The sequence below is a fragment of the Protopterus annectens genome, chromosome 6.part1 (genome assembly GCF_019279795.1).
Source record: "Protopterus annectens isolate FY-2018-M chromosome 6.part1, PAN1.0, whole genome shotgun sequence".
Classification (NCBI taxonomy): Eukaryota; Metazoa; Chordata; order Ceratodontiformes; family Protopteridae; genus Protopterus; species Protopterus annectens.
The window spans coordinates 138,989,229-139,016,141 of NC_056738.1; the positions used below are offsets into that span (position 1 = coordinate 138,989,229).

Consider the following 26,913-nt stretch of genomic DNA (forward strand, 5'->3'; position numbering starts at 1 on the left):
AAGAAGCTTAGCTGCATACGCTGATTAATGGTGTGAAGACTGAACTGGTGACCTGGGACTGACTAGTAACTTGGGTGATAAAAGAAATAGCTGAGAGGAAAAGTGAACTACAGAGGGTGAGCTTACCTTTTTCCAGGAGGAGAATGTGAGACTTCTGTATTTTTATCTGCTGCTGTGACTGTCATGTAACCCTTACTGGGTGGTACCAGGCAGACTACTTAAAAATAATGGTACAGTAGCTATTCATAAAGAACAAGTGTATTGTAAAAGTCTGATGACACCACATTGCCTAAGTAGTGATGGCTATGGAGAGAGGCACAAAAGATAACACAAAACCAAAACTCCTGGCAGTCTGTTCCTGCAATGTGACAGTTACGGTGGTTTCACCGCTCTGTCATAACAGCTCAAGGGGAACAGAGGGGTACTAATGGGCAACAGGTGGGTGAACAAAAAAAAATAACAGTGTACTCTTTTTTTCAGCTTGGATTACTAAATCATCTCCACTTGCACTCCCTCCTTTTATCATGATATGCTTAAACTGAGCATTATTTTACAAACTAGCCAGTACTGTACTATATAAATGAGAGCAGGCAGTCAAAACAAAGATATTATGGACTTATTTATGTAACAAATATTGTTAATACACATCAGAAATACTTCTGCAAACTGTAACTTGCTGTGAATGCACAGCCTCCCATATTGTTCATAGGATCATAAGAGGTTACTAGGCTAATGGCCCTGGGGCCCTTACAAGCCTAGCCAAGACTTTATCCTGAAAAAAGAAACCTCAGTCAGCAGCTGTCACCCCTGGCAATGAGGGACAAAGGTGGAACCCCTGGGACAAATCTATGGTTTCCCAGCCACTCATCAAGGTTACATGTGAAGAGGGTCAGTGAGGTAAACTGTTTGACATGTATGAGAAGTCTATTCCAGAGACGGAGCAGCCTCTGGGAGACAAACCTGTTTCTCCAGCAGGTTTTGTTGATGTCGCATATTAGATTTAGACCTACCAAGCGGGTAAAGTGTGAGGAGACTAACGGATATGGAGCATCTCTAGTAGGGCAGGGTCCGATATTGCCTTGTAGGCGAGACACAGATCACCTCTGAACGATCTGTATGATACCTAGTAAAGTGATAATGATTTGAGCCTGTCCACATAAGACAGGTGTTGAAAGCCATGGATTCTCTTTGTGAGGTATTTCTGTGGCCTTTCCAGTTGGTGCAGGTGTTTGGAGAGGTACATACCAAATGGGGCATTATACGCAATTATAGGTCTGCTAAGAGAGGAGTACAGAGAGGTAATAACCTCGTTTTTTCTGGATGCAATCCCTTTACTTATGAGATGAACCAAGTAAAAGGCTTTTCTGACCACTGCCGCCACATGATGGTCGAAGGTGAGATCGTTGTCAACCTCAATACCCAGGTGTCTCACCACGATTTGTGTGCTTAGGGGGTTGTCGTTGATGTGGTAATCAGTAGGGGTTCTGTTTTTGCTGAATGGTATGATATTACATTTTTTGTGTTTAACTTAAGGTCATGATTTTGGCACCAATTATTTGTATCTGTGAGACCCTCTTGCAATATGTTAATGTCATTTAGGGAGTCAATGACGGCACCCAACTTACAGTCTTCCGCAAACTTGGTCAGCCACAGGCCCTTGGTCTTTGCCTGGACCTCTGGGAAGTAGATGCCAAACAGTAGGGGTCCCAGGAAAGATCCTTGGGGAACACCACTAGTGACAGGTCTGCTGTCGGAAGTGGTGGTGCCTATTTTGACCTTATGGGTCCTATTTATGAGCCAGTTTGTGTTAGCTTTTTAATGATTCCTGAGTGGGGAATTGTGTCAAAGGTCTTGGCCAGGTCAAGGTAAGCTGTATGTACTAACTTTTCCTCATCCAGGGCCTTGGTGACAGTCTCAAAGAAGTCAATTAGGTTCAATAGGCAAGATCTGCCCCTGACGAATCCGAATTGGGTGGGGTCGAGTGTCTGGAGATCGCCTATGTCCTTGTTTATGAGATCCATAATAATACGCTCATGGCTTTACAGATCAGACTTGTCAAACTAATGGGGCAATAGTTTCCCAGGTCAGTAGTGGCACCACCTTTGTGCAAGGGGATGACAATGGCGGTTCTCCACTCTGCTGGAATGAAGCCTGTAATTAGGCTGTGGTTGAATAAGGTGCTCAGTGGCGAAGCTAGTTCTAGCTGGAGATTGTACAGAATACAGCCTCGGATATTATCAGGTCCCATAGAAGCTGTGTTCTTTGCCTTGGATAGGGCCTTTAACATTTGATCTATGGAGATGTGAGGTACTGGACAAGTATCGGGGATGTCGACTGGGCCTTTGGGGGGTGATAAGGGGGTGAAGTTTGCACTGAACCTATCAGCTAGTAGGCTGGCTAAGTCGGCAGCATCAGTGTAAGTGGTACCATTAAGTACTAATTCAGAACAAACTTGGGCTTTGCCAAGGAGGTTCCTAACGTAACTGATGAAGGACTTGTGGTTTCCCTTTGTTTCGGAGACTAGTTTCAACTCATAATTGGCTTTGGAGTTTCTCACTTGTGATCTAATTTGCTTGTTGAGGCATAGGAGGGAGATTTTCAGATTTGGAATTTGTTCCTTTTTACCCTTGGACAACAGTTTATTCCTTTTGTCGTAAAGCCTGTAGATACAGGATGTCCACCAGACAGGTTTGTGTTTCCTTGAGGAGCAGGTTTTAGTTCTGTTGGGTATGGGTGAGTCCATACAGTTGTACAGGTGCTTGTATACTGCAGTGGTGTACTCTTCAGCATCCAAAAATGTTCCAGACCAGTAACCACAGCAAGCCACAAAACAATGAACGAAGTCACAGCACAATTCCACAGAAAATACTTTTATTCACCACAAACAATTCGTTAAGCGCTTTTGTTCAAGTGTATACTGAACTTCAACAAAACAATTAAGTTAATCTGAACTTAGTAGTTATAGAATTTCAAATAATCACATGACCAGCAAAGACTAAACAATTAAAGACAAAGAAATGTAAAATTCTGCATAGACAGTTGTCTGCATCCTCTGAGGGGGGTGGTGGTGTGAAGCTGCTGATACCCTCCTTTAGGAGGCTGTAGTCAGCTTTTGAGATGTTTTTAGCCTGGTTATGATTGGGAAGTGGTTGGGTGGGATAGAAACTTCAAATGAGACAGACTGATGATCTGATCTCACCAGGGAAGAACATACTATGGGAGTGGTGCAGTGATTACCCATGTTGGTGAGAACCAAGTCCAGTATGTTATCTTCCCATATGGGGGATGAGACTAGCTGTAGAGCTGATGAAGTCAAGGAATCATTGGGTGAGTGCATTAGTGGAGGAATAGTTCACCCAGTCTATGGTGGGGTAGTTGAAGTCACCACGGATCAGGGTGTTAGGGGATAGCTTGATGGAGTCAAGGAGGAGGAGTGGGTGTCCTGAGACATGGAGGGGGGTCTATAGCTGGCTATAACTTGGGTGGGTGTCTTGTCAACTGTCAGTTGCACCTGGAGTAATTCCAGTGTATCATGCTGGTAAACCAGTCTGGAGCTGTGCCTGTCTTTAATGAAGATAGAGACTCCACCACCCTTAGTCTTTCCAACCTAATTTTGGGGTCAGAAAGTGTGGAATGACAGGAGTGCTCTTCGCAGCCCTGAACCAAGTTACCATGACTGCACAGACATTGGCAACTTCCAGTGTGAGGAGAGCCTCCAGTGAGTGCATTTTCAGACTAAGGCTCCTAGCATTGAGCAGCATGACCTTCAATTTGCTTTTTGACAGATCTTTTATGTTGGAAGACTTGTCTTTGGGACATTGCCTAAAAAAGGCACAATGGGGGAGGAAAGAGCCTTGGCCAAGATCCGGAACCCCAGGGGTGACAGGTGGAGGCGATCTCTGGCAAAGTAGCGAGTCCTGTCAACCATGTCATCCCAGGCAGACAGATGATGGATCCCCTTGGAAAGAAACCAGAAACTAAGCCAATTGTTGAAGTCAATCATTTTTTGTTGGTATTGTGGCATCATTCTTGGTGAAGGTAGGATGCTGCTCAGGGCTAGGGTCACACCTCCCTGGAGCGCATATTCTGAGAGCTCAAGCATGTCTCTCTTCAAATGGTACAGGGAGGTACATCTCAAATCATTCACACCAACATAGACAATGGCAGAGTCATATTTGTACCTGTTGTGGAGAGACTTAAGTGTGTGCGTGATGTGGTGGATTCTAGAGCCTGACAAACAGCTGACTGTGACCTTCTCCTTGTTGAGCCTGGTGAGGGGGACAGCAGTGTGTCTCACTACTGAGTCACCAGTGACTAGTATGTTTAGTTTATTGTTATGCCTTATGGGCTGCATTTGTTTATTTATATGCCTACTGGGCTGTGTTTGTGAGACACTGGTGTGTTGACTACTTTGTGCAATGTGATTGGCATTGTGTGTGGAATGTTTGTGAGTGTGTTTCAGGGGTCTCTGTTGTTTAGGTAAGTTTTTGTTGAGGACCCCTGCATAGGTGGGTGTGTGGCTCTGTGATGTGGGTGGTGTGGTGCTTGTACTGGCAGTCTCCTCTTTGTCAGGAGTACTGACTGTGGTGAGAGCATGGATTCCAGCTTACTGATGTAGATGCATCTCTCACAAGTAGAAGAATTATGTGCTAGGGGAAGGGGACTGTCCATGAACATGAGGCAGTTGCTACACTGTCTCAGTATGCCCATGTCGACCAGACTGTCAGGGGAAAATGATGGGAATTGTCCAGACATAGTGCTCTGAATACCTGGTGGACTTAGGGAGAGCAGGGTTTGATGAGAGTTTGTCTGCAAAAAAACCTAAATATAAAATAACTGGCCTGAAGCACTAGTGCTAAAACCAAAACTAAGACACTTAATACAGCAGACAAATTTAATCAAGCTACTAACAAGCAGTAATAAGCTCAGAATAAGAGCACTAGGAACAGCAAACTAAGGTAATAAAGAAGGCAGAAGACAGTTACAGTAAAAGTAGTTCAAAGGGCTCCAATTTAAAATTAATGCTGTAGAAAAAAAAATGGATACATACAAAGAACACACACACACACACACACACACACTTTCTTTTCCTGTACACAAGTATACATATGCACAGTATGTAAATGAGTGCAATGCACAGATGTACATAAAGACAGAAAGGCTGAATCTTTTGAATATCTTAAATTAAAAAATATTGCTCCTTATGAAACTGCTTATAATGGCTATAAGCAAAGCTGGTAGCCATTTAGTATTATAGGAATCACCTGAGAAATAGCTACTATGAAATATGAAATGTTCCTTTATTCTCCTGAATTACTGACACTGGTAAATTAAAATAAAGTGGATACATATGGCAGAAACAATCTAAACATTTACAAATATCCTGAAATATCATTAAGTCATAAAATGAAAGCTGCGGGTTATATATTATGAGTGGTGTCTAATGCATTCTCAGTTCTGTTATTTGTTACAAATGTGTGTGCGACAAAGAAAATTGGTCATTTATACTACAGCAGCAGCTGGTTCTGCTGTGTATGAGCGTATCAAACACAATAGTCAGAAGCAAGATAGCTACAATTAACCTTTAAAATGCTGACAAAAAACAACAAAAAGATAACTCCTGCCACAGTATCACATCATTTATGATAATGTTTTGTGTTACAGTCAAATTTAACCCCAACAAGATGTTGTTATACTAAAAAAATAAAAATATTAGCCAGACACAGTTCAATTAGCACCTACAACTGCCTATGTGAACAATGAAAATTCTAATGTCCTGCAAATTTAACCTGCAGTGCATCTACTGGTTAGTGTAAGAGAAATGCAGCACTTAATTCAATGTTTTTATTAGTTATGGTACTCGTGCTACAGTACAGTGGTTATAGCTGCCACAAGAAAATACACAGATTCGCTAGAGATATGCAGTCAGTGTGTCTAGTCAATACTGCACTCCTGTAGATGCGTCCTACTAAAAAACTCGGCAAAATACTTGTACAGTATTTCTTTTCCTTTCACCAAAGATGAGAAGGTAGAAAACTTCAGCAGAACAATGCTGACTCTGATGTGGACATAAACATTAAACCAATTAACTTTAAAACTGGCTGCCTATAACTTTTGTTATTCCCTACCCCTACAAAGGTTTCCACCACAAGAACCAGGGCAGTGAGGTATGCAGGAGAAGACTCATTACTTCAATTACACCATATGAAGATTACAATAAGTACAAAAAAAGTGGTCACCTGTAAATGTCCTAAGGGATACATGTTGCCCCATCAACAGAATTTTAATAGAGTGCTGTCTGATCAATAGGAAGAGTAAAATGAGTTTTGCCAAACCTCAGAGTTAAGTATTTTTGCATTCCTGCACACCCCATGTGGGGGGAGCCACCTCGAATTTAAATATACCTATGAAGTTACACAACAGTGGAGAAAAAAGAAAACTACGCTGTTGGTGAAACTCGTTTTGTTCTTGTTGATTGGGCAGTGCTTGATTAAAGTGCTGTTGATGGGTCAACAAGACCCCATCTTAAGAGTGCAATTAATTAGATGCCATCTTAGTTTTACAAACAACTCTGACGCACTTACTCTCTAAGCAGCTATGTTTTCTGTACTGAGTTCTCCAAAGAAAATAAAAAGTTAAGAATGCATACAAAGGTTCTCAATTAAGACCTACATAATGAGCCAAACATTATACAAGCATAAGACAAAAGTTCAGAAAACAAGTTCTAACCATAAAGACTTGGGAAGCTTGTATATATAAGTGCCAAAGCACCTTGTTTTTGCAAATGATAATAAAACTTATTTCAGTGAAACCTGACAGCTTTATGCAATATAAGCAAAATAACAACACATTTCTTTACTGAAGTGTGCAAATAGCTGCTACATATAGTTAAGAAAAAATATTAGGTTTTAAAACAATCAACATTTCAATTAAACAAATCCTTATAAAATAATACTTAAAAATGTATAAGAAATCAGTCTAGATGCAGTGACTTACGCTTCAATTCAGTATTAATCACTGTTTAATTAAAAAATGGATCTACCTTCAGCTCTCTGTAATAACCTTGAAGGAACTTTATGTTTAATGTGAAGTAAATCTCTCCCTCATAGTTAGCTTGGTCTGTGTGGGTAGTATTTCATTTCTGCACCCTAAAGTTATTGGTGAAGAACATTACTCACTGTGATAGCCAGATTTCTTCTGCATGGCAGTTACAGGGCAATCTTTATGAGCCAGGAGAAGCTGTTTCAGCTGAGCCACTTCATTTCTCAGCAGGGTGACTTCATTCTAGGAGGACAGAGAAAATAACAGTCACAAAATTTCTAGTCATACAAGAATGTCAAAGAATTATTCTGAAGTTCTATCACTCTTGTACAATTCTATGTATGATACAAATAATATGAATCGAACATGCCTTCAGTGAGCACCAAGTCTTAGCCAACTTCAGCATTCCGAGACTTAATTTAAAAGTATGACAAAAAGTGTTTTACTATGTACATTTTAGAAATGCATCATTGCTTTCTTAGTGTTACACAGCAAGCATTTAAATCAACAACTTTCTTTTTTAACATTACTGGAATGTATAGAATTTATTTTGCATCCTCGAGAAAGATGCAGATGCAGGAACAAATAAACTGAAAATAACTACTGTGATATCTGGTGTTTGAATTAGTGAATGAAATAATATTAGTAAGGATTCCAGAGAAATTTTCACACTGTCTAGATGTACAACATACTGTCACAATACAGCAAAGAGAAGGCCAGCAGGACGTGTGCACTGTCCACTTTAGGGGCCTCATGTCTTCAATGCAATCAATTTAATTTAAGCCAGGCCCCCCCACACACACAACTGTAGACATGAAACGTTTCCCCCTTTTTAATTTCTCCAAGACTTTTGGGTTTCTAATACCATGACGGGAATGGACCCCACTCTTAAGTCAAAGTATGATTAAAGTTCATTAAATTAGTATTGTTTCAATCTTTGATGTTAGCCAAAGCACTCTTTGCAGCATTCGTAAAGTGCCCAGCACTGACTCCTGCAATTCATACAGTTACATGTGTCGGCAACATATCTAAATACGACTGCAAATTCTTTTTGATGAGACTCATTGTTCCTACTAGTATTAGAAGTGACTGGGTATCCTTCTTCAACATTGCCCTCAATTTCTGCCTGTAAATCCTGGTAATGTATGACTTTGTGTTTCTCTGTACGTAGGACAGTGTAATCACTGGGTGTAGCAATTTCAGTCATCAATGCTACTTTTGTCTTCTTTTCCTGGACTACTACAACTGGTTTTCGAACATCTATTTTTTGAACTGTTAGTAATGGGTAATCCTGTGTGATATAAACTTCATCATTTTCTATAATGCTTTGTGGCTCATGTTTCCTATGTTTTTCAGTTACATTATTATAATGTTTGCACAATCTCCAATGCAACATTCTTGCCACATTATTATGCTTTTCAGTACACAGGCCTTCTGCCATTAGTGTCTCACACCTATCAACAAGATATGTGAATGTTTCCAATTCTGTTTTACAAAACCTGCATTTGTCTGTTTCTCTGTCACGTTCAAGGGACTTTGTAAACCACTGTGTAAGAAGTCCGCTATCCTGGGCCACTAATACTAACCTTTCATCTTTTGGTTTAAATTCTCCTCACCTTAATCATTCCTGCGTTAAGTCCTGATCGACTTGAGGTTGTTCCAGGAGTTTTCTGTACTTGCAACTATATTTATGGATTTTCCACATTTCTTGCCTTCTCATGTAATCCTTCACCTTATATTCTTTCTTTTCTTTTCTTTGACACATTCAGTTGCTGCCTGATTTTTATCTACTTCTAATCTGATTTCCATTCCCACTTAACAGTGATATGCTTCTGCTAATGTTTGGATCTTGTGAGGTCAGCAAATATGTATGCAGTCCTAAGATTGCAGATCTATTCATGTAATCAATTTTGAGAGGCCCATACCTCCTTCAGTACAGGGAATATATAATCTTGGTATACACAATTTTTTATAAATCATTTGATAATCATGAAGCATTTTTTTTGTTTTCCTGTTTAACTGATCCAATACTTTTTGGGGCCAGTCAATCACCCCAAAAACTGTTAGATCAGGAAGAGCAAACTGGTTTGTAGCTTGGACTTTGTTTTTAGATGTCAGCTGTTTTCAGTATTAATTTTAGTCTTCTAAAATATTCCTTACTAAGTTTTTATCACAATTATTCATGTTTTATTGTTCTTCAGCAATTCCCAAATATGTATACACTCCCTCTTGCTCAAGTTCTTTTATATCACATTTCTGTCCCAGATTGATATTTTCTTAGTGCTGCAGCTTTCCTGCTTTAAAGTTTGCTTTTGCAAATTTATCAAGACCAAATGACATTTTTATACCTGATAAAGTTTTGACCATCTTAAGTTGTGCTTCCAGTTTCTCATCTAATGAACTATACAAGTCTTTACACTTTGTTGTTTTCTGGCAGCCAAATTATAGCCATGAGCTAATCTATTAAGTAGACAGCTTAATGGGTTAAGGGCAAGAAAAAAGAGCAGTGGTGACAAAGAGTCACCCAGGAATATCCCTCTTTGAATTTTTATCCCTGGGATAATAATTTGCCCTTTATCATGGCTTAGATGGAAAGTGATTTGCCACTGTTTCATGGTCACTGAAATGTAATTGATCACTGTAGGGTGTATCTTATACATTTGTAAGCACTCTTTTGTTCATGAATGTAGGATGCAGTCAAATGATTTTTGTAGTCTATCCATGCCATACTTAGATTCTTCCCCTTTTTATAATTGTCCTTTATGATTTTATTTAACAACAAATGATCCTTTGTTTCATATGAATTTCTTTTGTTATCTTTTTGTTCTATTGCCATGATTGAGTTTTCTTCTAAATGACTATAAACTCTGTCAGCATCCATTCCAGTGCATAGTTTACACATCGCTAGAAGGCAAGTTATTGTCAGTAGTTTTTACGGTATCTTGCAGTTTTGCACTTAAAGAGGAGTATCATTTTTCCTGTTAACCAGGGTGACATCTGTTTGGCGTGTGCATACAAACAGTTCTTACTCATGGCTAAATCTTCATGTAAAGATATTAATACTTTTAGCCAAACATTACGTACTGCATCTGGACCTGGGGTTTTCCAATTAGGAGCTTTTCCTTAATTTTGTTTCAGTTTCTCTGGGCGTTACTTCATCCCCATCTTGTACATCTGAATGTCATATTCTTTTTTTACTTCTTCTGTCAAATCGATATCTTTATTATGTTCAACAGGATCTTAATAGATACTTCTGGAAAATGTATCTATTTCTTATTTTTTTGGTGTTGTTTCTAGCCTTTTGCCTTGTTTCCCAGTTCTCTATAAAACTTTTTGGGTCATCAATGAATGTTGCACTTTTCCTTTATATTTATCTGTTTATCTTCTAAGTTTTTCCTGCCTGTGCTGATATCTTTAGTTTGTTATTTGCAATAGTGTACAATAGAACCCGATCTGCTCTAATACTGCGCATTGCTTTTATCACGTCTACCTTTCTAAGTATTTTTGTTGATCTGTTCCCTCTTCTGTACTCTTCTAACAGTGACATTTTTTGTCTTAATTGCTTTATAGTTTTCTCTACTCGATACTTCCATGACGGCATTTGATTCCCTCCCTTCCTTTCCCTTACTGCGCTATGTTTTTGTAGTAAGATCTTATCTGTTATTAATTTGGCTGCACAGTAATATATCCTATTAACTTCTGTTATATCGCATGATTACGCTATTCATTTGTTTTTATCAAACTTCAAACATTTTGGATCTTATCGACTTTCTGTAGTCTATTTTTTTCATTGATCTTAGTATGTCTATCCATCTCTACTAAATCAAGCAATTCTTCCCTTAGATCATTTTCTAATAAAGTAAGAGCACATTCTTTGTTCTCCATTTCCTGAGGGCATTCTACAGAAAGTTCCAGAAAATCTTCCTATGCCACATTGTCTTCAGCTTCACCCTGTGTCATCTGTTGTTCTTTCATATGGGAACTCACCAGCCTATAACTCCACAACATTGACTGCGCCAGAGTTGCTACATTTTTCTGTTCCTTCCCTTGCTGTACAACTCCAGCTGAACTTTTTTCTTACTGAAGGCTCCAAAGTATCTTCATATGGCAATTCATCACATGCTTCCCACTCCACTGGTTTCTCCTTAAATTTGGGGATTCATTATTCTATCATGCTGCGATGTTATTAGAGTTAGAGTTTCTACACTAAATCTTTCACTTTGCAGGTAATCCATATCTTCAGTTTCAATTTCTTTAACGTCGCCATTAATAATCCTCTTTTCTACTCTCCCCCGTTATTTTCTTATTTTTTGTACTGTAAAATTTTCCATATCTGGATGCCTTTGCCTGTATTTTTCTTCAAATATCTTTGGTGCTGCTTTTTTTTTTTGTATTGATTAGTTTTGCTTTCTACTTTGTATAAATATTGCACCATATTAAATCTCTTTTTCTTTCCCATGTCCATATTTCTTCAGATGTCTCCTGCTCCTCCTGTTTCTCCTTACTTGCAGGACTCATTGTTCCATCATGCTATGACATAACCTGTGTTAGACTTTCTACAGTAAATCCTTCACTTTTCAGGTATTCCAGAACTTCAGCTTCTATTTTTTAACTTCTACTTTACTAATCTGCAGTTCTACGCTCCCCCTTTGTGATCTTATTCTTTATTGTGAAATATTCCATATCTGGGTGGCTCTGCCTATATTTTTCTTCGAATCTCTCTGGAGCTATTTTTTTATTAATTAATTTGGATTTCTCCTTTGCATAAATACTGTACCATATCAGATCTCTCTGTCTTTCTCATGTCCATATTTCTTTTTTTGTACCTTTCAAAAATCTATCTCACTCAGTTATTTCTTTTTCCAAATGGCCCAAGGTTTCTTGTTCTATATAATGTTTTTCATAAATCTGTTTTATTAATGAACACAAATTAGCATTTGAAGCTTTAGATAGTTTTAAATTTGCAAGTATGGTCTTACTGTCCATTACAGTTGTACTGCTTTCCCTAACATCTAAAGCGACGTGAGATTTTTAGCAGTAATAAATACCTTACTAAATGCTGCCTGCATGCCCAAGTGGTAGTTGCATTAATAAGAACTTCAGATTTCACACACTAGCTCTCTAGTAAAACAAATTTCCATTGGAAAAATAACAGTTCTTGCACATACTAAACTCGCCAACAGGAAATGACCAACTTGTGAAAAACAATGTACCTGGTAAATGAAAATAAACAGCATTCAAAGTATGTTTGCTTAATAAGTTTTTACTATAGTATGTAGCTAGTCTGCCAATTCTCAGAAAGCATTGAAATAATTCGGCAACATCTGAGGTAAACAACAAAAGTCAAGCCTCTGCAAATCATCTGTAACATCAGGCTTGATTAGTCACAATGAGATTATGGGCATTACTTACTGCAAACGGATTTTAACAATTTACACAAAAACGCTACACAGGGAAACTAACATTATGGCACCAATTGCATATGATGTATTTTTGTGTGTACCCCTTAACAGGAAAACAAAACAGACATTTAGTTTTTACTGCATCGTGGGAATGCACTATGTTACTGTGTTCTATTAAGTGAGCCAAGAAGAAAGCAAAATCAATAATAAAGAAAAAAGTCAGGATCCTAAGCAGGTGCTGCAAGAGCTTACAACATGGCACATTCTGGAGACAAGGAAACCATTCTGGAATAGGTGGTGAACAGAGGGATATGGGTGTCTTGCTTGATTAAAATGCTGATGGCTTTATGCTTCTTTAACTGCTTCGTCAGCAGAAACACCATTGGAAGCTATTATTTAAGTGACTTATAAATAAAACATTCAGAGACGTATGAAGGCAAATTATGTAAGAAAACTGTACTAGCTTTGCTATTTTTCTAGTTTTATTTATTCTTATTCCACCTTTTCAGCAGGAGGACACTACAAACTTAAATAAACAGAGATACAGACCACAAAATGGCCAACTTAAACAAATGTAATAAGAGAGGAATATATAATGAGACAGGAATACCATTAATAAAGTTTTAATAAACAAAATACTGAGCTATTCAAGACTGCAGCTATTGTAACCTCCATTTGCAAGTGGTTTCTTTACCTAAGCTATTTATACACTCATTTGTCAGTGCTTTATTCTTTTAAATTATCTGGTCTGTGAAAATGCATTTAACTGCAATTAACAAAGTGTGCCAAAAATGAACTGAGATCATATATTTGGATAGATGAAAAGAAGTGTTTTTCATTTGTGCTCTTCAACTTATTTTGAAGGGGTGCCATTCTGGGGGACTGCCCAGGTGTGCCAATTAAGTTACTGCTCTTGTTGAGATACTCAGCATAATAGCAGATCTGCAACAGTAAATCACACCATTTGGGTTTACTAATCAGCTAGACTGTGATGGGCCAGCCATTCCAGCTAAAGCTTTCTTAAATTACTGAGAAGACCAACACTGGTCTCAAGCCAGCAAACATATAGACAGAAGTGACATGAGAATCCAGTATAAAACCAGTGGTGGCATATACTTTCTTCAATTCTTGAACGTGGATACCTGTGCAAGGAAACGTGCTTGTGGCCGACAAATGTATAGCATGCCCATAAATTAATGATTAATTTCAGAATAACAAATTAAATATATCAGTGGTTATCCCTGTTATAACTTGTATGAAACTGTATAAAAGCAACCATTCCCCCAAACAGGGAGCATGAGGGTATGAATATTTACTTTTACAATGACCCTCCATTAAGTCACTCAAAAGTTATAGTATCACATGCAGAAATCTATCGGTATTACTTTGGGAAAGTACAGTTGTATTAGTAAACTTACCATGACATTAGATGTTCAAATGATCACTGCTGCAGTAGCCTTAGCTATATGAATTATATCCTACCAAAGACATAACAGCCAGCCAGGTTCCACGTGCTCAAACCATTATGCAGCTCGAGTTGGGCTGCTTGAAAAGACAGGTCTGAGCATCAAGCCTCTCAGAGCTTTCATGCCAATATATATATATAATTTTAAAATCCAAAGTATGATTTATCAACTTCTGGCAAAGTTCTTTTTGAAGAATAAATCTCAGGCATAGATCATTTAAATAAAATCCTTTTTATTGTAGTGTTATCGTTCTCATTATAGCAATTGAGCAGTGCTTTGTGTAAAATATACAGTCATGCAATTGTAGAGTTTGCGGTAGCATTGTTGCTTTACAGCAAGAGGTTCTCCTGTTCGATTCTCGTCTGGAGTACCTTCTGTGTGGAGTCTGCATGTCCTCCCTGCGGTCGACTGGCCTCCGAAAGACATGCGTGAATGGGCGTGCCTTCGCTGAAGGTTGGGCATTGGGCTGGCAACTCTGCACCATAAAAATCGACTGCCAATCATTAGCGGACCGGAGTTCCGCTGTGGCGACCCCTAACCGGGAAAAGCCAAAAAGACAAACAAACAAACAAACATATTTGCTGGCAAAGGGTTGAATTATCTGCCAGATCTGCCTCTTGGGGAATGTCCTCCAGTGGGCTGGAGGTGGAGTCTGGGTGGGTCCACACCGAGTCCCTATCTCAGTTATTCATTTAAGCATTTACAGTCCAAATGTTAACACAAGAGAGCTTACATGTTTACACACAGTTGGGTTTGTGCCTGAAATTATCATTTTCCCAATACAATCAAGCATTACATTTCATTATAATTTATATTTGATTATGACCCTTTTACCAGTAAAACTTGAAAAATGGTAAACCACGGTTGCTTTAAGCAATAACCAACTCATGGGTGCGGATATACTGAGGATTTATCCATGGCTGGTGTGGTTTGATCATGAGGGTGATGCCCGAGTGATTAAACAAAGCCAGCCATTTGTAAATCCTCAATATACCCACACCCATGAGTTGGCTATTGCTATCATACAATGACATTATTTAAGAAAAAATTGCTTACTTTTCTTAAATAACGTCTTTGTATAATAGCGCTGTTGTGTTCCTCCACGTTGCTTTCTCATTCTTCCACCTTTGTTGATGTACTGCACATGCATATGGGGACCTACATTCCCACGCTTGCACAGAACATCAGTGCTGTTGAAAACAAGCAAAAGAGAAAGGAAGATCTCCACTGCTTTTTTTTTTTTTTTTTTTTTTTTTTTTTTTTTTTTTTTTTGAAAATAAATAAATAAATAAAATCCAGACAGTTTGGAAGTACAAGAGAAAAAGGGCAAAAAGACAAGGAAAATCAATACGTTTCTTTAGTTTTGCCAGAAGTACCTGATTTTCCTTGTATTTCTCTGTCCTCCATACACACCTCTCGACCTCTTAGCTCAAGAATGGTCATAAAGCCTTAAATAACAGGGGGGCAAAGCAGCCTATTGCAAATGTTGCTGTTATACACTTAGAAAAGATGCTAGAATAACAGGATTTATGCTATCATGTATTACCTGAAGGATACGAATTCTGAAACTGAAATGCGTGTCATTATTTAGTAACTTCACTCCTCAGTGATTTGTGAGGGACAGACCTAAAATATGAGACAAAATTTTGGGCACTAAAAACATATACTTCCATAGCATATACTAAGTGCGACCAGACTTTTTTCTATTGGTATATGCTAGATTTATAACAGGCACTATGGGTGACTAATCAGCACACACATTTTGAATACTAATAAGCTATCATTGGAAAATTACTTTTAAGCATATTCTGCACTGTTTTCATAAGTCTTCTTCAGATCTGCCTTAAAATAACTCATTTTCTGTGTAAGGTTAGTTGATGGTTATAATTCAGGGTTTGCTCTGTTTTAAGTTATTTATTTATTTTTTTTTTGGAAATAATACTACATCTTATAAATATGATATCATTCAATATCAATAGAAAATAGTTTTAATTCTTTTAAAATACAGTCAGGCACATCTTGAAAAGCTTTTTCCAAAGAATGCTTGGGATGACATGATTGACAGACATAGATGCTTTGCCAGAGATGGCCTGCATCTGTCATCCCTGGGTTTCTGGGTACTGGCTAAGGCTCTTGCCACCCCTACAGTGCCTTTTTTAGGTGGTGTTCCAAAGACCAAATTACCACCGTAACAGCTATAAATAAATGCAATCTGAAGGTTATGCTGCTCAATGCTAGAAGTCTAAATCTCAAGATGCACTCGCTCAAAGCACTCCTCAAAATGGAGAACATCGACATTTATGCTGTAACAGAGACCTGGTTTAAAGCAGCAGAAAGCACCCCTGCGCTACCAGGCTATAACTCATTCCACACCTTTTGGCCGCAGAACATGGACTGAAGCTCCAAAGGTGGTGGTGTCTCCATATTCATAAAGGATACGCACACCTCCAGACTAGTAGCCCAGCATAATGCATCTGTGACACTCCAGGTGCAACTAACACTGGGTAAGACAGCGATTCAGGTCATAGCCTGCTACAGGTCCCCAACCATGTTCCAAGACTCTCACTCCACATTTCTAAGCACCCTGGAAACTATTAATATCCAACCCAACACTCTCATACTAGGTGACTTCAACTACCCCTCCATCAACTGGGAAAACTACTCATGCACCAATGCACTGGTCCAACGCTTCCTGGAATTCATCAGTTCCGATGCCCTGGACCAGCTCATTCCTACCCCCACTAGAGGAAGCAACATCCTTGACCTGGTTATTACTAACATGGGCAACCATTGCTCAACTTCTCCCTGGTTAGATCCGACTACAAACTAATCACCATGGAAATCCACATCTCACCCACACCCCCCTGCAAAGGTATCCACCATGAAAAACTTCTTCAAAGCTGACTTTGGACTCCTAAAAACAGAGGTGGCTAACTTCACGGCACCCATGCCAATGGAAAATAGATGCATGACTGCCGAATCATACACCAATGCACTGTATGAAAACATACATAAATGCATGGAACTAGCCATAATCAACAGAACCAAGATGTTCTCCTCCAAAAAACGGAAGCCAGTCTGGTGGTCACCTGCCATTAACAAACTTTTCAACAGAAGGAAGAAACTGTTGCAGAAAAAGGTGAAGTCCCAAGAATGGAAAAATTCCCTTATTAGCCTCAACAAAAAGTTGAGATCCTACATCAAAACCTCCAAAGCCAGCTATGAAGGCAGAATTGCAGCAGACACTAAAAACAACAACAAAGCCTTCTATAGTTACATCAAGGATCTCCATGGCAATACCCAGATTTGCTCTGAGTTACCTCACAATGGTACCTCCTATACTAAGTCAATAGATATTGCCAACATACTGGTCGACAGATTCAGTGCCAACAAACTGGGGATCAAACCCTATATCATTAGGTGGGCTGCAAATTGGCTCACAGATAGAACCCACAGTGTGAAAGTAGGGGACTCCAAGTCAGACTGCCGACCAGTCACGAGTGGAGTCCCACAGGAATCGGTCCTGGGTCCTCTCCTGTTTGGCATCTACATCTCAGAAGTCCAGGCCAATATGGGGGGACTCTGGCTGAACAAATTCACAGAAGACTGCAAGCTAGGAGCCATTATTAGCTCCCCAAGTAATGCAGAGTGCAGACATCCTACAGAAAGGCCTCACTGAAACCAATGACTGGTGTCAAAACCATGGCCTTAAGGTTAATGCCAAAAAATGCGTAGTCATCCTCTTTGTGAAAATCTCAGTTCTCATTAATTACCACATCGATGGTAGCCCACTGAACACTGAAGGAGTTATAAGAGATCTGAGGACACAGGTTGACAGCAACTTCTCCTTCAACCACATTGCCACTGTGGTCAGAACGTTCTTCTATGTGGCACATCTCATTACCAAGGGTTTTGCATCCAGGAAGAAAGAGGTCATCATTTCTTTCTACTCTTCCCTCATTAGACCAATCATAGAGTATAATGCCCCATTTGGCATGTACCTCACTAGACACCTGCAACAGTTGGAGAGGCCGCAAAAGTACCTCACAATGAGGACCCTAGGCCATAAACACATGTCCTACATGGACAGACTAAAAAAAACTCCAGTTATTCTCTGTCTCATATCGTCTACTAAGAGGCGATCTCTGCTTGACTTACAAAGCCATGTCTAACCCAGCTCTGTTAGAAATACTACATCTAAAGAAATCCCAATCCCTCTGCACCACACACTCCAGAGACCTCAACGTCATTAACACAATCAACAGAACATGCTGGAGGGACAGGTTCATAACCCAGAGACTAGCCATGCTCTGGAATAGACTTCCCATACATGTCAAGCAGAGCACCTCACTAGCCCTCTTCAAGTGAAATCTTGATGAATGGATGGGTAATAGAAAGTTCACCCCAGGGATCACTCCAGTCAATGCCAGGGCACTTCTATGGGTTAGGCTTGTAAAGGCCCCAGGGCAATTAGCCTAGTACACACCTATGAACCTAAATAATTAAATAATTAAATTAAAAAAAAAAAACATACATACTTCAAAAAAAACTTTGCCAGAAGTTGAAAACTATACTTTGGATTTTAAAGTTTTACAGACTGCAGAAGGTCATAAATTAAATCAACAACCCTAAAAGCTGAGCACGTCTTTCCTTTCTTTTTGGCTTGGTTATCCACCCTCTGGCAACATGGAAGATGAATATGCGCCAGCCAGGAACACCATAACATGTAAGCACCATATATATATATATATAAGATATACAGTGGATATAAAAAGTGTACACACCTCTGTTAAAATGACAGGTTTTTGTGATATAAAAAATGAGATTACAATAAATCATTTCAAAACTTTTCCCACCTACTAGGACAGCTGAACTTTATTTGGGGTTAATCAGAGTCTCTTTAATTGATGGAAGACTGAATTCTGTAATTAAATCAAAAGGTGCTTCAACAAAGTATTAGTTTAAGGGTGTGCACACTTATGCATCCAGCTTATTGTATGCTTTTCATTTTTTTTATTTTTCCCCTAACAGATTTATTTTTTAATTGAACTGTACAGGTCACATTAAAGGTGGGAAAAGTTTTGAAAAAAAATGATTTATTGTGGTCTCATTTTTTTTATATATCACTTTTTATATCCACTGTAGATATACATCTATATGATTTACCTTCAATTGATCAACAAAAACAAGAATGTTGACATCCTGAAGGTAGCCACTCTGCATCTAAAATAAAAATGTTGACTTCCTAGTTTGCATGCAATGAGGCTGCTTCTCAGCGCATGTAAATATTACTTAAAAAAAAAAAAAAGAACATAAACAGCAACCCCACACCCCATGCAAATCAAATATACTAAATCCAAGATCATCAGGTTTTGGGCACCAAGCCCTTCAGAGCTTCCACATAATCAGAAAGAGGCTGAGCCCTGAAGAGACAATGCTTGGAATAAGAAAAAATAAATGTCCACACCCTGGCATAAACAACACACCTGGTCAAAGTTTCCTTAACTTTGGGCCCAAAAAGAGATGAGCCATCAAAAGGGGTGTTGACAAAGGATGACTTAAAGGGCTCCGCAAAGGAACATAAGCGCATCCAAGAGTGTCTCCTGAGAGCAATTCCTGTACCCGCTGTCCTACTCATTCCATCAGCTGCATATGAGATGAGACGCACTGATGAGTTAACTATGGAATTAATGGTAGCAAGCTGGGATGCAACCGTGTCTGAAGCTCCTTCAGCTACCGTACCCTGAAGAGACTCTCCAAGCTCTTTTAGGTGGTCTCTTTGCAGTCTTGTGAAATGTGTAAGATAGTTCAGTGAATACATGGCAAAAGTCGCTGAACTATACATGTGCTTCCCGTATCTATCCATGATCCTAGAGTCTCTGTTAGGAGGATGGACAGAGGAAGAAGTTTCTGACATCTCTTTTTTGGTGGCTGCTGCCACCATCATGGCATCAACAGGCACTCCCTTAGTGAGAAAGGACTTATCCTGAGGGGCAGAAATAAATTTATTGGGCCTACTAGGGACAGGCTCCATGGTGTCCGGAGACTCCCACGCCCTTCATGAGACCAGCTCCATGAGCTCATCGAAGGGCAGAGACACCCAAGAATTGGAGGGTTGAGACCTGAAAGCCTTCAGGAGGACCGACTCATCTTCAGTAGGGTTGGTGGGCTTCCAGCCACCCCTCTGCTTAAGGATTTCTAATATATCTGCAAATGAGATAACTTCAGAGGGGGACTGTGGAGACTCTTCTGATTCATCTAAGCTTGTGTCAGATGTGAGAGACTCCTGCGGGGAGTTTAGATGCTTCCTCTTTCAAATTCTCTTCCTGGGGACCTCATCAGTGGGAACTTCTGGTGAGGTCTCAGTAGAGCAGAGGCCACCCAGTGGGACTTCCTGAGGCTCAGGATCTCTACGCTTCAAAGGGATCTGTGTGGGAGAAGTGGACATAGGCGCTTTTGTAGAGGAGGTAGTTGGTCCTGAAGTTGTGGATGTCCTGGGGGACATTACTCTCCTCATGGCCTCAAAAGCACCCCAGCTTCGATGAGAAGGGACCGCTGGATCCAAAGAAACAACTTATCCCCTCGGCACCGGAACAGTGGGCTCCGATCCAGAGGTAGGAGCCAAACTCCTCTGAGCCGAGGCTCCGAGAGGCAAAGTCGGAACCGACAGGTCAGTCCGACTATCCTCTCCGGACCCAACCGGCGAGTGTCGGCTCCTAGACTCCTCGATGGGTGCCTAGGAAGTCTGAATAAACAGAACCGATGGCACTGGAGCAGGCATCGGCTCCAAAGGCTCCACAATCATCATGTCCAACTCCTCTGGCTCTGATGGACTGGTACGGCTCGGAGGAGGAAAAGAAGTAGATGGAGTAACAGTTTTTGGTTCTGAAACCACTTGGGTCGGAGGCGATAAAAATTCAGCAAACACCAGTGCCTGTAGCAACTTCTGCACCACATGATCCGCATCCAAATTGGATAGGCTAATCGAGGATCGAGATGAATGTATGGAGCATGGCACTGGCTGGAGGATAGGCGATTTCAATACATCAGAGACCAGTTCCAGGACTGGGGACCGGCTCCGAAAAGACTGGACGCTCGGCTCCTAAAGCTGTGGAGCCAATGTTGATGGTTTCTTAGATTCTGACGAGTCCAATGAAGAAGCCTTAGAGGACTTGGGAGACTGGCTCAAAGCTTCTTGAAAAGAAGATTTTTAGAAGTCTTCTATCAATTAATTTTCTTTTCCTTTCAAGTACTCTGGTAGAAAAGGAATGGCAGATGGAGCAACTCTCTTGCAAGTGCAAGGCTCCCGTACAATAGACACAATTTACATGACTATCAGTCACTGACATCTTTTGTCCACACTTCGGACATTTTTTAAACCCAGACTTGGGATGTTTATCTCTATCTTGGTCAGCCATGAAACTATCCAACTGTACACAAGCAGACTTGTAATATCAAAAAAGAATGAACACACACACACATACACACACACACACACACACACACACACACACACACACACACACACACACACACACACACACAAACACACACAAATTTTAGCAATTTTAAACTGCAGTATAATATATAAACAGTAAGAAGCCCTTAAAAAACAAATGGGCTGAATATGGATAAATGTGAGCTAACTATAACTGTATAAACACACACACACACACACAAACACACACAAATTTTAGCAATTTTAAACTGCAGTATAATATATAAACAGTAAGAAGCCCTTAAAAAACAAATGGGCTGAATATGGATAAATGTGAGCTAACTATAACTGTATAAACACACACACACACACACACACACACACACACACACACACACACACACACACACACACACACACACACGATTTCTAAAGTCTATAAATCCTTATGAAACACACTACTAAGCTATTAAAACTATCCTAGTATCTATATGAAGGCACACCAAAGAAGGGAAAGGGAATACTAAAGGCCTATAAAAATGAAGGTCAAAAGGAGTATAAGAAATATCAAAATTAAGCTAACAATCTAACGAGCTATTAATGTTCTAAAGTTCTAAAGTTATAACTATCAATATATATGATATAAGACAGAAAATAGAAATTTTGAGAAAAATTATGTTATACTGGCCCGAGCTGTGCTAGGAAATCTCCTATCTATTGCAGCAGCAAACTAGATCTGGGGTAACTCAAGGTGCATCATGGGATAGGGACTTGGCCTCGAGCTGTCTGAAGACCTTGAGCTTTATAGTAGGCAGACTCAGAACCAAGGATCGGCTCTGAACCCATCCGTAAGAATGAATGGCGAGATGGAACAACTTCACATCTGCTGTTCATCGTACAGGCTTTACATCGTAAACTAAATCACTGAACAGTAACAGTTGGCCAACACTGGGAATCATCCAATGATGCTGTCAACTAAAACTAAACAAAAGTAATGTTCAGAAATACAGCTTCTAAAGGTCACACTCTATAAAAACAAAGTTCAGAACACCTTTTATATGCTAATAAATAATTATATCCCCTTATAAATGCACAGTCATGGAGGTGGTGTATATATTTAGCAAGGGTGTGCCCCCCACAACAAGACGATCTGGTAAACATCAAACACTGCTTATGTGAGGGGCTGCACCCGACACACCCCCTACACCTCCCCCTGCTAATTATATATACCAACTCCGAGATTGCACATTTATAAGGGGATAACATTCTTAATTATTAACATATAAAAGGCGTTCTGTACTTTATAAAGTGTGCAGTGTAGTAGTTTTATTTTCAAACGTTACTACTTAGTTTTAGTTGACAGCATCATCAGACGATCCTGATGTTGGCCAACTATAACTGTTAGGTGATTTGGTTTACGATGAAAAACCTGTATGAAGAAAAGGAGTTTTGATTGTTAGTATATGATAAAATGCCATTCGATGGATGTCTTCTTCAACGATTAACCATAGATAGGTCCATGTTGTCTGATTTTCATTCGGTTCAACTGTGGTTTGTCAGATCTGACTGGATCTGACCTCGGCACTGAATCTGATACTCTTTGGTTTCAGGGCTCTGACTCCCCCATTACCCATAAATCCTGGATGTCAACCTTACTGCCTTAGATCGAGTTTGCCACCTGAAAAAATGTACATCCCAAAGAACATCAATGAAGTGACATCTGCATGTACCATCCTTAGAACTGAATGTCCCAGTCAGAAAACCAGTCCAAGGATAAGAGGCAATTAGGTAATATCCAAAGAAGAGCATGACCCAAGGGGGAAGGAGGGTGGGATAGAATACTACAACATGGAAGTGAAGGACATCTATGGTTATGGTAAGATTTTACATACCTATTCTGTCTTTCTATTTCCATGTTGCAGTCATTACATTTGGGTTATATGCTTGTAGGTTGCCCTCAGTCATCCTGATTAACAAAGTCTTGGGTCCTGCATCGGTTGCTGTCCCTTCTTCCATGACGTCAGGTCGTCAGGGGTATAAAACATGCAGCCGACGCCATTACATCAGTTTTTCTTGCCCCAAATGTCAGATGCCCCCCTAATGGGAAGCAATTAAACATAAAAGCACAAAGATATACCTCCAAAAAAAAGCAAATACACCAAAAAAACTTTTAAGCATAGTAAAGGAAAGCAGAGGTATAGCCAAAAGAAGTTAGGGGGCTGGAGGGAGGGTAACCAGGACTGCAACAGTGAATACACTCCAACATCTACATTTATGGTAAGTGTACACAACTGTACTATGTTCTTCTTGTTTCACTGTTGAAATCATTACATTTGGGTAGATTCCCAAAGCTATGGTTGGGAGGAGGAATTTAGATAGCATTAGGGCCAGCTATAAGGCCCTGCAAGACTGCAGTGGCAAAGCCAGCTCTGGATTTAGAGAAAATTGGCAAATGATAATGCTTGGTGAAAGTATGTACAGAACTCCAGGTAGCAGCTTCTAGGATGTCCCTGGTAGGGACGCCTCTGAGAAAGGCTGTAGAGGTAGATGCAGCCCTGGTGGAGTGAGGTCTGATCCCCTGGGGGATAGGTTTTCCATGGTGCGTATAGCAGAAATAAATGCAATGGCTTATCCATTTAGAAATGGTTTGCTTTGAAATAGCCTTCCCCTCTGCCCCTGTAGCAAATGCCACCAGCAGTTGTTCAGATTTCCTTTGAGGTTTAGTCCTGTCCAAGTAGAATCTAAGTTGTCTGTGCACATCTAAGGAATGCAGTATCCATTCCCCTTTTTCTGTGGATTGGGAAAGAAGGTTGGCAAATGAATGGACTGATTAAGAGCCACACTGGATACCACCTTGAGCATGAAGGATGGATTGCTTCTGAGGGACACCCTGTCCGCATGAAAGATGATGAAAGGCTCCACTGCCATAGGGGCCTGTAATTCAGACACCCTTCTAGCTGACGTGATTGCTAAAAGGAAAGCTGTTTTCCAAGAAAGAAATTTTAAGTCTGCAGTAGCAGCTGGCTCGAAAGGAGGTAAAGTGAGTTTCTCCAAGATAAAGTTAAGGTCCCAGGCTGGGGTTGGAGCTCTCCTGGGTGGTCTCAAATTTTTGGCCCCTCTGACGAACTGCTTGAGCAGTGGATGAGCGAAGAGGAGAGATTCTGTGTTATAATGAGCTGAAATGCTGAGGCATGGATTTTAATGGAGGAAAAAGACAGGCCCTTGTGAAGCATCTTAAGTATTGTAAAATCTGAGGTAAATTGGGTGCTGCTGTGCTCATCCCTTGAGATTGTTTACAGGCACAGAATCTTTTCCATTTTTCAGCATAAGATTTTCTAGTACTAGGCCTCCTTGCCTCTAAAATTATATCTATCACAGGTTTGCTGACGGAAGGTAAAGGAGAGATTAAGTAATTAGACAGGCTGCAAGGTTCAGTGTTGGAAGCTGTGGGTGCAGAATCTGGTTCTCCTGCTGAGACAGCAGGGAAGGAGTCTGGGGCAGAAGCCATGGAGATAACCGTGACACACTGCGCAGGAGGGGGTACCAGTGTTGACGTGGCCAGTCTGGAGCAATCAAAATCATCCTTGGTTTTTCTGTTTGATTTTTAGTAGTACTTTGGAGAGCAGAGGCAGAGGGGGGAAGGCATAGACTGATAGGTTTTTTCAGCTGAAGGACAGAGCTACCACTTTTCAGGCTTGTTTGTGGGGAGTCCTTGTGCGAAATTTGTCCAACTGGTAGTTCTGGGGAGAGGCAAACAGGTCTATATCTGGGCTCCCCCATTTGCTTGTCAACATGTTGAAAATCCTTGGTTCCAGTTTCCACTCATGCGGGTCCATGAGGTTTCTGCTTAGTCCGTCTGCCAGTGTATTTAATTTTCCTGGCAGGAATTGAGCTTGTAGGTGCACTTGGTAGCTCAAGGCTGTGTTCCACAATGCCATGGCCAGTCTGCAGAGGGGGTAAGAATGTGTACCCCCCTGATTGTTTATGTACCACATAACAGTGGTGTTGTCCGTCTTTACCATTAGTTGTCCTGGAAGAATGTGGTCCTTGAAGGCTGTCAGAACATTCTGTACAGCTAACATTTCTTTTTGATTGATATGCAGGTGCATTTGACTTGAGTTCCATTTGCCCTGAATGCACTTCCCTGCAAGGTGAACACCCCATGCATAGTCTGATGCATCTGTTGTTAGAGTTTGGGTGGCAGGGGGTGGTGTGAAAGGTAGTCCCTTGTTTTGGTGGCAGGCCTCTGCCCACCAAAGGAACTCTAGGCGTAGGCAAGGTATGATAGGAATCATTGTTTCTAGGTCTTGAGAATGTTGACACCATAGGCTTTTTAGATACCACTGTAGTTTCCTCATATGCAGTCTTGCATATGGAATTAGAAGAATGCAGGAGGCCATGAACCCCAAGGCTTGCAATATTTGTCTTGCAAATAGCAGGGTTTTTGTGGCCACTTGTTTGAAGTAGGTTGTCAAATGAATTTGCTTTTCTGGCGTGAGTTAAGCCATCTGGGAAGTTGTATTCAAGCTTGTTCCCAGGAATATAATTTGTTGACAGGGTACCAGGTGTGATTTCTTTTCATTTATAGTGTACCCCAGACAAGTTAGAACCCTTTTTACAAAGGCCAGATGATTCAAAAGTATGTCCTGGCTTTCTGCCTGAATTAGACAATCATCCAGGTATGTGTATATTTGAATATTTCTTTGCCTGCAAAATGCAATAACTGGAGCTAGGCACTTTGTGAATACCCTGGGCGCAGTAGATAAGCCAAAGGGCAGTGCAGAGAACTGATAGTGTGTGTACCCTGCTTTGAAGCGTAGGTATCTTCTGCAAGATTCCCTGATTGGGATGTGCAGGTATGCTTCTTTTAAATCCAGTGTTGCCAACCAGGCATCTTTGTCTAGCATAGGAAGTAATTGGTGAAGAGTCAGCATCTTGAATTTTGGAATCTCCAAAAAGGTGTTTAGAGTAGACAGATCCAGGATAGGACGCCATGAATTGTCTTTTCTGGGTCCCACGAAAAGTCTTGAGTAGAAACCTTGTCCCTTTTCCTCTTCTGGTACCAAATGAATAGCCCCCATGCTTAAGAGAGAAAGTACTTGTTTTTGGGGCCTCTGCCCACTGATTTGGGGGTAGGTCCGGCCACCCACTTGGTGTTGGCAACGTGTGGAAGTGAAGTCTGTATCCCTGGGACACTATATTTAAAACCCATTTGTCCTAGGTAATGAGTTACCAATTCTTTGCATGAAGAGCAATCTTTCCCCTCAAAGGGGCAGTCAGTTAATAAGTGCTTGGAAATTTTAAAAGGAAGTCATTGAGACAGTTTACCATAGGGAGTGGGGAGTCTTATTATTCCCAGACTTGGAAGTGGAGGTCCCCCACTGCTTAGTTCTGTGAGTCCCCTGGGACTGAAGCCTGGGTTTTTTGCTGTGTCTGGGTTTGGTTTGAGAAGACCTAGAAGGGGCTGGAAAGGACCAATTCTTAGAGGACCAGTGCCTACTAAATCTAGGAGGCTGAACTTGCAAAAAATCTTTAACAGTTTGCATCGATTTAGCTTTATCTTCCA

The 26,913-nt window shown here is 40.4% G+C and overlaps 1 protein-coding gene across 4 annotated transcripts in view; it reads right to left on the reverse strand.

Moving 5' to 3' along the window:
* Positions 1 to 26,913, reverse strand: part of ATF2 (activating transcription factor 2) — a 1,040,579-nt gene that overhangs the window by 34,313 nt on the left and 979,353 nt on the right. For 3 of the 4 annotated variants that reach the window (XM_044075568.1, XM_044075567.1, XM_044075570.1), the window contains one exon: positions 7,179 to 7,284. In XM_044075568.1, the coding sequence (XP_043931503.1) occupies positions 7,179 to 7,284 (106 nt within the window). Of the gene's footprint in view, positions 1 to 7,170; positions 7,285 to 26,913 lie in introns of those variants that run through there. The other variant, XM_044075569.1, reaches the window with a different exon arrangement.